At 40.5% G+C, this 14,222-nt stretch overlaps 1 protein-coding gene across 2 annotated transcripts in view; it reads right to left on the bottom strand.

Moving 5' to 3' along the window:
- The window catches only part of MAP2K6 (mitogen-activated protein kinase kinase 6), a 130,257-nt gene that overhangs the window by 95,689 nt on the left and 20,346 nt on the right, over positions 1-14,222 (bottom strand). The window contains exon 4 of one of the 2 annotated variants that reach the window (XM_081109877.1): positions 9,364-9,464. Coding sequence is in view for 1 of the 2 variants with exons in the window: in XM_081109876.1 (XP_080966002.1) it covers positions 2,709-2,724 (16 nt within the window). In the remaining variant the exon portion in view is untranslated. Of the gene's footprint in view, positions 1-2,708; positions 3,012-9,363; positions 9,465-14,222 lie in introns of those variants that run through there. The other variant, XM_081109876.1, reaches the window with a different exon arrangement.

Below are 14,222 nucleotides of genomic sequence, written 5' to 3'. Positions count from 1 at the left end.
CTGTCTTCCTGTAAAGTGAAGGAGTTCCTGCGCTTTCTGGGTACCCTTCCTGTTAACTTACACTTCAGATTTCCTCAAAAGGCAGGCTACCACTTCTAATATTTGAAAAATGTCAACTCAACCCCAGACAGCTAATATAAACAAGCTGCAAAGCATACCACCTAAAGTTACAACAGTGGAAAACAACATTTCTTTTTAAGAAATTCTTTCTCGGAATCTCACTGTTGGGAAGGCTGGAAAGAAGCAACCCAGTCCTTCCAGCTCCCAGGGAGCCTGTAATTCTTTTGCCTGTGCTGTGCCTTAAATTAGAGGTCTGTAAAACCGAATTATAGTGATCCTAGAACGTTCGGAAAGGCCCCTGAATTCAACATGTTGTTAAGTTCTTCATGTGCTAAGAGGTTGTATCCACCTTTCACTTTTCCTCCCATTTCATTTGGTTCTAGTATTACAAAGAAGTTTGGTATTGAAAAAAAAAATGCCTTGGCCATTTGAGAATACCATAGCTGAATGAGGCCAATTCCACATTTAAAATCCAGGCCGGGGCTCCTTCATCATTTCTGAAATGATCACCTACTTATTTTTATCAATGACTTTCCTTTGGGACAGGAACCCCAAGTTCACACCAGATGCACCTTCCAAATGGAACCCAATTAAGAAAGCTACCTGATTTATTATGGGCATACCCATAATGGAAGCATACCAGGGTAGTATCTCTTTTAGCTTCCCAACTCAAAAACTTGCTCTACCGTAGGAGTGGGCCCCAAAAAATGCAAATAGAAACCTGATTTAGTTTAGACCCTGAGGTCCAAAGATAAGATGGTGACTAACACCACTTTCCTCCTGAAATCTTCCTGACTATCTCCCAGAGAGATCTTTAAACTCCAACTTTGGCCATTTCTCTTCACTAGCTATGCGATTATCTTGTATTATAATGACTTGCTGTCTTTCAGCAATACATGCTTTCTTTCACTAACCACTTGGTAAGTTTCCTCATGCAAACGACTACATTTTAAATACTTTTGTATGCACTCAAATCCTGTGCAGTGTGTGGGGATATATATTATATTATATTTATTATGTTTATTAATACATACATATATACACATATATGGCATAATATATTTATATATATATGCTAAACTATTAAACTGAATTGAATGAATGAGTGAATCGATACCAAATACAAACCAACTAGATGCCATCTCTTTAATACATCAAAGCATGGAACATCCCTTCTAAGCTGTTACCTCTCTGATCAATTAGGAGATTGTAGGTTTCCCCTGTTATTAAGGAACCTCTGCACCTCAAAGGCCAATTCCTAGGGACTTTAGCTCCCAGGTTTTTTGATTTTCATGCTCTCCTAATTTCAAAGGAAAACAGAGCCCTACCTCGAACTTTTGAGAACACATATCACTTTCTTCTTGGGCTAACATGTACGATTCCCATCCAGCAGAATTAAAAAGTGGCGCAACTACTACCAAAAAAAAAAAAAAAGTGGCAGAAAGCTTATGAAACACGTTAATTTCACCAGCTCTTACCCTAGTACTTACACTGCATACTTACATCGTGCCCTCAGGTAGCCTAACTCCCCTGTTGTTTAACTCACCTCTTCAATCATACATTCTCTTTGGCATACATTCTCTCTAAGGTTAGGGATTTGTTCTGAAACAAGTGACTTAGGGTGATAGAGCACCTCACAGAACCTCCTCAGCTCTCTGATGCCATGGCAGGAATTTTATATTTTTAATCCCCTCCCCAGCATGACATTAAGCCTCCAAAATATAACTGTGTAAAACAAAAACAAACAAAAAACATTGAATAAAACAAAACACCATAACCCGGAACTTCTGACCTATTATAAGTGCCTAAATATATGCAATTACACTTAAAAGATTTCATTATGGTTGTTAATGAAACAGGACAGTCCCTCCACGCTGGTGTAATGTTTCAAAGTACAGTTTTCTCCCAATATTTTCCCTACCGAGATGCAACGTACCTCCCAAATGGGAAGACATAAAACATCAATGTCCTCGTTACTGCTTCTAAATATTGTGAGTCAATAAGCAATTAGTGTAAAGTGCAAAATCTCCGAGAGAAAGACTCCTTGTCTGCTTTTTTTTTTTTGTAATATGCTATTATGCACACTTCACCTTTACTTCCTTTAAAAATCAAAAGTTGCTTAATGTTCAAAGCATATCACTGGAAATTTAGCTAAATACTGGCACAGCGACGGCTCATTCCCAAAGGAATATAAGATTACATTAATTTCCTACTAGTTTAACTCAAGTTTTACCTTTCATCTTCACCCACAGACTTTTAAAAAGTTTGTATTTCTGTTGCACAGAAAATTACTTATAATATGCGTGCATACCAAAAGAATTTTGTAATTATATAAAGCATTGCACATTTAGACGCTACCAACCTGCTCTATCTCTCCTGACTGTGCAAAAGGCAAAAAGAGCTCAGTAATCCTAGCAGAAGAATGCAAATAACGTCAATGCACAGCTGAACTGCAAGCCCTGCCTTACAGGAACTCTCTGTGTCTGCAAAAAGAAAAAAAAAAGACACATACTAAACAGGAAATGCAACTGAGCTGTGGAAAACCTCAAACTTAAACATGCAATCGCTAGGCGAAAATTGCATCCGTGCATTCATAAATGCATGCACAACCCTTTGCATTTTTGCAATTGATGCAAATAGGCTCTTACCTTTCGACTGAGACATTTTCCCCTTTCCTTTGATGGGGGAGGGGAGCACAAAAGACTTTGCCTTGCTTCTCTTCTTAGCTAGTTTTGCAACAAAGATGCAAGCTGCAGGCGTGCAATCTTCATGCAAGTGGAGTTTCTCTTGACCGATGCAGCAGATGGACTTTCAGAGAATCAAGATAGAAATGCACACCTTGCAAAACAGACTGGAAAGTGATTTTTCCCCCAGTTGCAACGTTAGGGAAGGCTGTGCTGCAGCTACATGATGGGCCAGGGCTGGCAGCTAAAAGCTCCAAACTTGGAACTGAGTATCTTGTGCGCAGACGTCCTTCCTGCGAAGGGCGCGGGGTCCGCTGGGTAATGTAGTTCACGGGCAGAGTCCACCGGGCTCTGATTTAAGGAAACGTGGTTGCTCCGGTGTCTGAGCGAGATGACTGCGTGCGACAAAGATTGCGCTCAGATAAGTCAGACACTCACTGGGCAGTAAGGGGTGGGCAAAAAAAGTTAGGACCAGGGGGAGGGGGTACTTTTGTTATCGAAAAGCCCCTGAAACAACAGTTGAAGAACATTATGTTGGCTAAAAGCTTTTGGCTCGCTCAGAAGGTCCGTTTGGGTGTCCTGCCTCTGCAGGCAGCACCTGTAGCTCTATTCCTGCCTGTGGGTGTTTTATACTCACACCTCCATTTTCAAAAACATTTTTCTCGCATGGAGAATCTGTTGGTGACTTGGCTGGCTAGAGGTAAGGTTACCTTTGCAACTGCAGGGAAGATGCAAGGTTTTAGTAAGAAATGATCCAGGTCGGTGATTTTCAAGTAACTTGAATTCAATAGTAGGGGGTGGGTGGAGTGGGAGTTCATATTTCTGTGGTTAAGTATCAAAGCTAACGTGATCAAAGTTAAAATATTTAGATGCTTTTTCTCACCTGGCGGGTGGGGGGTGGAGGAGTCCTGGTCAAAGCGAGAATGGGTGATAATCTTAAATTCACAGTGTCAAATATTTGATCTGTTGAATTTCTTCAACGAAATTAACAGACATTTGTTGAGCTCCTAAATGTGCCAGGCACCTTTCTAGGGCCTTGGGTCATTCCTCCACTTGTCACTATTGCTCATGGAGGATGGGGGTGCCTAGAATAATTCCATGCAAGGAGTGGAGAGGGGTGAGGGGCTGAAATCAGCTCAGACTTCTACTGCACCTAGTAGGACCAGACTAGGAAATGTGCTTTGAAGGTAGAGAGGGAAGAATTGAGAGTTTCAGGCCTCTGGGGTATGAGCCAAGCGCAGTGGAGGAATGAAGGCCGTCTATTTAGGAAACACTAAAGCTACCATAATGACCAGTCTACAAAGGTGGTGGGGGTGGGTGGAATTTACAGGTGAGGACTCTGCAGAGCTATCCTGTAAAGGCGGGCTAGAGGTTTGGACTTTATTCTGCAGGTGTCTGAGAGGTGGTGAGAAGGTTTTGGAAAAGAGACCGTAGCTTCATCACAGCACAGCTTTAAGAAGGAAAAGTTGCCTGCTGCCACCGGGAGAGGCAAGAGATAGATCAGGTCAGTAGTGAAAACGCAAAATGAGGCCCTCACGATTGGAATTTCGTGAAGAATTCTAGGAAGCTAGGGCCTTCTGAGTAATGGATGAGTCAGAAGGAAGAAGGCCACCATGTTTCAGCTACAAATAGCTCTTAAATCACAGCAGGCCATGGGCCTCACATTAACTTACTTAAGTTGATCCCCTCTACTGACCTGATTATGAAGTAAAGTCACCTCGTGTTCCTATGGGCTTCTGCTCCTAAGAGAGAGGGACTTACTAGCTTACTTCACCGTCCTGGGCAAATCCATGCTGCCTGTCTCGTCCTTGCTTTCTTGCGCCTCATCGAACCAGCGGGTTTGTGGGCCTGGAGAGCCACTGCCGTGTACCCACCTCACTTTTCCGAGCACTGAGGGTTCACCTGCAAGGTGGCAGGCCCTAGAGAGCATGCAGACCCGCTTAGCCCCGGCAGGGCCTGGACAGCCTAGAGCTCACTTCCATTTGCATCTTATGTGGGGTCAGTCAGCAGCATTGCTCTTTGATGGCCCCGGACTCCCTTCTTTATGGAAGAGCTCTCATCACAGCTTGTCCGGTGCATTTTATTACCGTCATTTCTGCTCAGACATTCCCTGCGAAGGCATGCACAGTTCACGGCTGGCAAACGGATTGTGTTCTGAAAGCCAACCTGAAATTCATATTCCCATAGACACGACGAGCTGTTCAACAGCCGGTGCACAAATACGCAGGCGTGCAAAATTCCTTTGACCCGTAAATTAGCCGAACCATATCTTTAAAAATAGGAAGCTTCGTCTGTTTTTTTCTTTCTGAGAAAAGTACGGTGTTTTGAATTTCCATCAGGAAATCAGCCTCTCTGTGAAGTCTTAGATGCCAGAGGAAAGGGTTTTTCTTCTTGCCTTGGTGATTAAAGGGTCCCTCTGCCCAGTGGAGGAAGGGGGTGTCCCTCTGTGGGCCTTGCCCGTTTGTGGCAATGCTCCTGGGACAAGAATCCCTCCCACGTTGAGATGCGAAAGGGTGAAATCTGGCGCGATTGTTCTTTTACTAGACAGTACATCAGATGTTTATCTTGAGGGGTCCTGAGCTCCTGCTTCGAAGCCCCCATATTGGTCATTTTCTGCACCTCAGGTCTTTCTAAATTGCCAGGTCGATGCAGTCTCCCTGGCTTCTAGTTACCGTCAAGATCAACTGCAGACTCCTCGGCCTGGTTTAATTGGCTCCTCAAGACCTGGCCCCTGCTTTTCTGCTCCAGCTTCATTCCTCACCGGATGTTGATGCTATAGCCAGAAGCCAGGTTTTCTTCCTCCTTGCTTTTCAATACACTACTCCCTCTGCCGCAAGCCTTTTCCTTTCTCTACCTAGTGCATTCTGATTTGTCCTTGAAGCTACGGCTGGCTTAGCTGGCACTTTCCTTTCGGCCACTTCCTGTGACCACCTTCACTGTGAATGAAATATAGTCCCTAATTGTGTAGTACCCTGCACATCTGCACGTACCTCTCTCATAACACTCATCTTAAGGTTGACAGGCGTTCATGTACGTATTTGTCTCCCCCAGAAGATTGGATGGGGCTACTGAAGACCAGAGAGAGACGTCTGTGCCCAGTGCCCTGTATCTAGCATATAGTAGGTGCTGAAATAATGAATGGAGTAGATAAGGACAGGACCTATGACCATGGCTAATCTAGAAAAACTAGATTCCAGTGATGGGAGTAAACTAGATTCCAACTGCAAGAGAAACTAGAACACCGGTGGAAGGCCTTGTGCTGTCAGGTTATAGGGATTAGATTTTTGGAAAGAGAACCTTAGATTCAGTCAGACTGGCTATGAAAGAATTAATCTAGAGGTATATGTGGGGTGGGGAAAGTGGTGGGTTTAGGGTGTCAAAACCAGTGATAACATTTCCCCCTCCTACATCGTCCCTCTCCTCCTGGCCCAGGGTTCATTCAGCACTGTCTAGGGCAGCTGTGGGCAAACTACGGCCCGCGAGCCGGATCCGGCCCGTTTGAAATGAATAAAACTAAAAAAAAAAAAAGACCGTACCTTTTTATGTAATGATGTTTACTTTGAATTTACATTAGTTCACATAAACACTCCATCCATGCTTTTGTTCTGGCCCTCCGGTCCAGTTTAAGAACCCATTGTGGCCCTCGAGTCAAAAAGTTTGCCCACCCCTGGTCTAGGGACATGTTTGGTTGTCATAACCAAGGGGGAGGGGGTGAGGATGCTGATATCTAGTAGGTAGAGTTCAGCGATGCCGGCAAACACGCTACAACGCCCAGGAAGCCCCCACAACAAAGAACGGTCTGGTCCAATGTCAGTAGTGCTGCACTTGAGAAGCCCTGCTGAAGAGTGATCCATTGGGAGCCACTGGTGCTCTTTTTTTAAGATCATTTAAAGCTAATGAGATTGGGTAAGATGTAACTTTTGATGTAAGAAAAACACTAGAATCTAGGAGATGTGTGTTCTAGTCCTGGGTGTAGAAAAAGTTATCTGTGTCTCCTAAGGCAGGTCACTTCCCCTTTCTGAGCCTCTTTTTGCTCCACGAAAATACAGGAGGGTCAGACGCAGGCCCCTTCCAGTTCTAGCATTCCACAGCTCAAAGCATCGCTCACTTGTCCGATTAAAGCCACCAGTGATTTCAAGAGAGGAAAAGAGCTGTGATCACACATTCTGTTTTTTACATTGGCTAAACAGCTTTCTGTTTGGGAATTAGAAGGGTTCCTGATCCCTGGCCCTGGCCAAACAACCAATGACCATCACAGAGCTGAAACAAGAAATATTCATATTACAGTGTGCAATACTGCCTCCCAGGTAGCAGTACTCATATGCACGTGACGTTTACGTTTTCCAACAGTGTCTTCTATATGTCAGGACCATGGGAAAGGAAGCACAAACGGTAACGCTAAGAGTTCAAGTCTGAATATCTACTTTTCTCGGAAAACGATGGTATAAATAGGTGTGTTATAACAACGAAGTATACTGGGGAGAGACATGTGGGGGATTGGTTTAAGGGAACAGACGATGAGTTGCAGTTGTACGATAATCTTTAAGTACAGATTTTATTTTGCTGATTAAAATATATCACAATGAATTACAATTGTTGTCAGGAATTTTGAAAAATCCCAAAATAGATTCAGCTTAGCCTCCAGTACCCTCCCCAATATGACGCAACTATACCTTCTTTAGCCCTATCTCTCTCACTCATCTACTCTTGAGTTTCCTTTGTTTAAGAAATCTGGCCAAAACAGGATTACTTATCTCATTTGAGACATGAATTTGCATGTCACCGCTTCTCTATGTTAACTGATGCTATGCTATGTCTTCACCTTTCTCTGGTCCCCACCAAAGTATTCATTTTTTATTTATTTAATTGTTTTTATTGGGTTTTTTGGAGAGAGAGAGGAAGGGAAAGGGAGAGAGAGAGAGAACCATTGATCGGCTACTTCCCCACAGACTGAAGCTACAACCTGGGTATGTACCCCGACCTGGAATTGAACTGGTGACCTTTGGGTGCACAGGACAATGCTCAACAAACTGAGTCATACTGGCCAGTGTCATCTAAGTCTTCATTTTCCTAAATTCTACCTCTTCCATGATCTTATCCTTGATCCCATCCATCTCTTTTATAAAACAGCATCCTCCCCTTTAAATTCTGATGGCATTTGTTAGCTATTATGAGCCATATATCTAATATTACCTTTCAGTAATGTTACTTGAGTACAAATCTAACCTCTTCCCCTCAATCTCTTGTTCCTTGCATATTTCTAACCTACTCCTGCGGGCAGACCTGCTTGCTTGTCTGGATTTGTCCCTGGAGTCTAAGCTTGGGAAGAGATAGTTTCATCTTTATCACATAGCCCCAGGCCCAGCATATGTCATACACATAATATGTGTTTAATCAGTACTTCTTGATCTGGTGGATTTATTACATACTGAATAAATTAATCTAAAACACCTTGATTAGTGTATCTTAGAATTCTTTGTTAAAAGTTTAAAAATGGCAGCGTAAAGAAACTTGCTAGGAAGAATAATTTTTACTTACTTATGATATATAACTTTCTAAAAAAATATTTGGCTGCCGAGACCGGTTTGGCTCGGTGGATAGAGCGTCGGCCTGTGGACTGAGGGGTCCCGGGTTTGATTCCGGTCAAGGGCATGTACCTGGGTTGCGGGCATATCCCCGGTGGGGGATGTGCAGGAGGCAGCTGGTCGATGTTTCTCTCTCATCGATGTTTCTAACTCTCTGTCTCTCTCCCTTCCTCTCTGTAAAAAATCAATAAAATATATTAAAAAAAAAATATTTGGCTAATATTTTATTAAGACCCCTATCAAGATTCTAGATTTTTTTTTTACTACCAACAACCTTTCAAATTAATAGTGTCTGATTATCTAATGGAAATGCCAACCAACCATCCAGAGCCCTCAATGGGTTACATTCTCATTGAATTAAAAGAAAAAAAAGTGTAATATGAAAATTCGGTGTTTTTTAGCAGTCAAGGAGCTATGTAGAGCTCCAGTGTGTGGCTGCTTCAACCTTGCCCCAAAACCACATTGAGTCTCGGCCAGATTTATTAGCATGAGCTGACTGAAAAAAGATGTAGATTCTAGGAAGAATAGAAATTATCCCAGCCTCGAATGAACCCTGTAAGGGTGTTAGTATATCATCTGTGTGGTGTGTTAGAGCACTGGCAGGTAGTAAAGCACTTTGAATCAATATGCGTATACTGTTCCTTCTCCTTCTATCCTAACCAAATCGATCGATCTCTTTTTCATATATATGTATACACATATACACACACATGTGTATATATGTACACATATTCCTTTCTCTCATATAACACTCACTCATTTTCTTCTCTGATCCTGCCCTATTTGCCTTTGAAAGTCTTGAAGAAGTCAGCTCTACAGAAAGCCAGGTAAATAGTTGTGTTCTATATGTGAGGTTCAAGTTACAATTTGGAACTCCTTTGTAACATTCCTCACTCCACATTGAATTAATTGTTGATCTGCATTATACAGGGTGATTCAAGAAGAATGGCACCTTGGCACCCAGATTCCCAGCTATCACACTTTGTCACTTCTTCCAGAGAGAACATCTCCAGAACCTCACATTTGTACTGTACCTTCATTTTCAGCCTTAAAGGAATGAAGAATCTGGTCGTGGCTGCCATTTCCGTTGTCAAAGGTGACGTATTACAAAGGTCAAGGGTGATTGATGCATGCCCTGGAGACATAAAAGGTGCATATTGAACATTTATTCAATTATAGAAAGAGCTGGGAGAATTTCTTCATAATGGGAGTGGTCAAATAATGGCTCATGCTCCAAATTCATCATGCCTGCTCTTTTTGTGAATAAAGTTTTATTGGAACACAGCTGCATCCATTCACTTATTCGTTGTCTATGGCTGCTTTTGAACTACATCAGAATTGAATAATGTGTCAGAGACTGTCTAGCTCACAAAGCCTAAAATATTTACTGCCTTGCCCTTTACAGGATAAGTGTCCGGACCCTGATTTACAAATGGATCTTGTCTACATGTTCCTATAAATCCCAGTTACTGATGAATGCATTCCCAAAGGGATTTAGTTATTTTCCAAATACCCTGCACTTGAACTGTTTCTATTACAAAATTCTTCACTCCACAAATATACCATAAAATCCTTCAGAATACTGTTGAACATGACGGAGATCCTATATAGCACATCAGGGGGTGCATAGCAAGCCTGTTATAAATATTTCTTCATAGATTCATTAACTTAAGCATTTATTGTAAGAATCATGGACCTCGAAGCATAAGAAAAAATTAACATTCAGTTTTCCTTGAGTATATCTAACTTTCCATCTATTTTATTTTTCCTACATATCTCTCAGGATATTCAAGTCCTAGTATGTTTAAATACTAGGTCTGTGAACTAGAGAAGGATTGAGAAAAAAATCAAAATATCCCATACTGGCAATGTCTGCTACAAAACACACATATCACAAATCATTTTATTCCAAGGACCAAAAGGAAAGAGAAGAGGGAAGCACCCCAGTTTATTATGACCCATTATAAAAAGTAAGAGGCTTTTCATAAGACGTATAGTTGTGACAGGTATGGTATAGTTTTAAGAAAATGGACAGATTATACTCCCTGGCCTGAGAAGCTGAAAGTCTTGTAGGCAATGTTAATAACGTCTCTGTAATATTTAAAGTTTGCAAGCTCTTTCCTCATACACCGTATCATTGTATCCTTACAGTGACACTGTGAAATGGGTTGTCCCAACATCCCAGTTTATTATCATCAGCCCATGTTGTTACTTTACTTGGACAAGATGGAAAAACATGTGATTTAAACCTGATTTCACTGCAGATGTAAAGACTTGTCTTCTGAGTCCTAGCTCCTTATTTTAACCTATCCAACTTAGTCTTAGACTACCCAACCTAGTCTTAGGCTACCCAACCTAGTCTTAGGCTATCCAATCTAATCTTAGGCTATCCAAGCTAGTCTTAAGCTAGGCGGCTCTCAATAAATGCCCTAAAATTATGCCTTTTCCAGGCAAAGAGTAGCCTGGTAACATTTTGCTTCATTTTATATTAGTTATGAATAGGAAAAGCTCAATTCAGGACTTATAAAGTCCAAAATAAATCTGTGTGTCTCCATTACACTCTGTACTTGAGCCAACACACTGTGACAATTCAGTAAATGTTGTATTATCTGAGGATGAGTTAGAAACAATGATATAGGACAAAGTGTTGTGCCTTTCAAGGCTCCTTGATCTGTTTACATCGATATTAATAGATGGCTCTAGGCTTCAGTCACAGACCTGAATAATTCAGGTCATACTGACCTGCTAGACTTAAAAAAACACAACAACTATAAAATATTCTGGGAAATATTTGAGATAAGTGATACATGCAGGTTGTAGGAAATGTTCAAAAATCCACAGAAAATTAGGAAACTGAACTAACGTGGTATAGAAATAACTAGAAATAACCTGATAAATTAACTTTTTCTTAATTGTTACATTAGTATGAGTGTCCAAAGGGAATTTTTATAATTAACAGCATATGGCAGATAAGTAGCAAATACTACTGATTTTCCATATTTATTCTCTTTTGAAGTGGGTAGACTAGTAATTTTATTTGTGGGCCAAACTCATAAAAACAATGGATTCTAACATGTTCTAAATTAATATATTGTGTAACCAAATAGTATTTTATATGTATTAGGCTATTGTATCCTATTAGAAAGTAGCTATTTGAGAATATAATGAACATTTGGTGGCATTTTATCAATTGGGCTTCCTACCATAAAGAGATTAAGATTAAGGTGACCTCTTTTTTTATTTTTTTTTTTAGAGAGAGACAGAGAGAGAGGGAGTGGGAGAGAGAGAAAGAAACATTAATGATGAGAGAGGATCATTGATTAGCTGCCCCCTGCACGCCTCCTACGGGGGATTGAGCCTGCAACCTGGCCATGTGCCCACACTGGGAATCGAACCGGGGATCTCTTGGCTCCTGGGCTGATGCTCAATCTCTGAGCCATACCAGTTGGGCAAGGTTGACCTTTTTATGGTGCAGCAGCATGACCTTCATGCTCCAGGCCTGTTCATGGTTCTGTCTGCTATATTATAAGGAGTATAACAGCAGAGTGTGCTAGCCTGCATGCTGCTGCCTCTGGAATTCTTGGGCTATTTCAGAGCCCCTTTCCAGCAGCCTTACCTGACTGGCATTTAGATGGGAGATGAAGATAACCTCAAAGACAAGGAGAGATTTCCTTTCTCGGGGCCTTGTTTACCCTTTTGTTTCTGGTGTTTACAAATCCAAATAGATATCAAAATGCATTTATTAAACAGTTTGGGAGTACATTGCCAAATTGGGTGCTAGGCATATAAAGAAACAGGCGTATGGTAACACCATCTGGCACTGTGACTACATTTTGGAATGCTTGTGGAAATTCCAAAGAAAAAATGTAGGGAATTGTGTGTATAATTTTCTTAAACTTCTTTCCATGAGATCCATGATTTAGGAAGCTTATTCTACAGATTTTTGATAGACATTTGAATGTATTTTTTTAATACCCAGATAGTGCTTTGTGAGAAAACATAATTCTTGGCTCTTAACTTTTAATGACTCATTAATTTGGGGTAGATGAAGCTTCTAATAGTATTTATTTAAAATATGCTATGTAAAACCATGTACACAATGGGGTGGTGAGGGCCTGGGGGTGGGTGTGGAACAGGAGCCGGCTGGAAGAGGTTAATGGGGGGAAAAGGAGGACCTATATAATACTTTCAACAATAAAGATTTTAAAAAATAAAATAAAATATTCTATGTAAAAATAAAATCTTTAAAGGATTTACGGACTTCACAATATTAGTTCTTATTCCAGCTTAATGAGGTGCCAAGCCAAAGTGCATCTCAGTTTAAATTAGAGAAACTGAAGTCCATCCACAATATAAGTATGTGACTTTATGGATAGAATAAAAAATGAAAGCAGCGTACGATTATGGTATCTGGCCATCTACCAAGCTAGGATAAAAAAAAATTATTATAACACAAGATGTGAGTAAAAAGGCACCTCAAATGTGAAATACATCCCTCTATCTATTCCTGTATCTATAAATTCCTACTTTGTTGTTTATCATCACTGGAGGAGTCAACTTGATTCGGATTTTTTTGATTCCCGGTTTGGACTCCCGGCACTTCTAATTGCTAGTTCTATGACTTGGGTGAAATAGGTCACTTCCCTGTGCCTCAGTTTCCTATCTGTGTAAAGGTGATGAAAATAGTACTGACCTCCTGGGGTAGTTGAGAAGATAAGTGAATTGATACACCTAAAGCTCTAAGAAGAGTGCCTTCGATGTCAATGGCCGTTAGCTAGTGAGGCCGTAGGGTATTATTATTTCTATAAGGTGTCCAGGGATTGGCTCCTTAAGAATGAAAATACTGTATTTGAAATAGAAGAACACTGGGCTGTAACTGCATGTGACCTACCTAGACGGGAGAGATAAGAAAGCTTTGAAATTAGAAGAATGTTACCATCGTCTTAAGGAAACAGGAACAGGAATGCTTAGTTTAATGGGAGGGAAAGAGAGAAGAAATATTTTCTTTTTGTAGCAAGTCACAACACTGTTGAATGCTTATTTATAGGAAGTGGAGGCCATCTGGAGAAAACAGTTCCATTCCACGGCGTGGAATGGATTTAAAGGGCAGCTGAATAGCTCAGGCATGAAGTATATAGGCCTTTGGCTGGATAATGTCATAGATTAACACAGCAAACAGCAGGGAGTATAGTGGTAGTTAATGAGAGGTGAAAAGAGTTGTCAGAATTCAAAGATCAGTTGTTATATGATCTTATTAAAGAAATATATTGAGGACATTATTTTGGTTCTTTCTAGTCATTGGAATGCATTAGTACCTTAATATTCTAAATCCTCCATTTTATCTATATATTTCTTACATTCATTGACTTTATATTAACTTTTGTCTTGTAACCATTATAGTTGTTGCTGCCATTTTATTATTTAACTCATTAAGTAGCTCAATTTTAAAAGTTATTTTAGGTACATTTTTTAAATCACCAAAATATGTTTTCCAGCAGCTTAGTTAATCTAATAACTAAACAGTAAGGGGCTTTCAGCATGTATTGGAGATATTTTATTAGTATTTTAAAAAGAGAGACACTTTTAGCAAGATTTATTGCTTAATTCTATGTTTTTTAAAAATTGCTTAATTTCTATGCAAAATGACCCGCAAGAACCAGAAAAAAAAAAAAAAACTAGATAGTTTTTATCTAAAATATTTTACTTCCCATCATAGTGAGTTAAAGAACTTACATAGAAAATAAATATTCCAGCAGCATGGATGGACCTGGAGAGTATTATGCCAGGTGAAATAAGCCAGTCAGAGAAAGATAAGTATCACATGATCTCACTCATATGTGGAATCTAATGAACCAAATAAGCTGATGATCAAAAATAGAGGCATGAACAGACT

This window comes from Myotis nattereri (assembly GCF_964212035.1).
Source record: "Myotis nattereri genome assembly, chromosome: 16".
Classification (NCBI taxonomy): domain Eukaryota; kingdom Metazoa; phylum Chordata; class Mammalia; order Chiroptera; family Vespertilionidae; genus Myotis; species Myotis nattereri.
The sequence above is the reverse complement of the archived record's forward strand: the minus strand, read 5'-3'. Positions and strand labels throughout refer to the sequence as shown.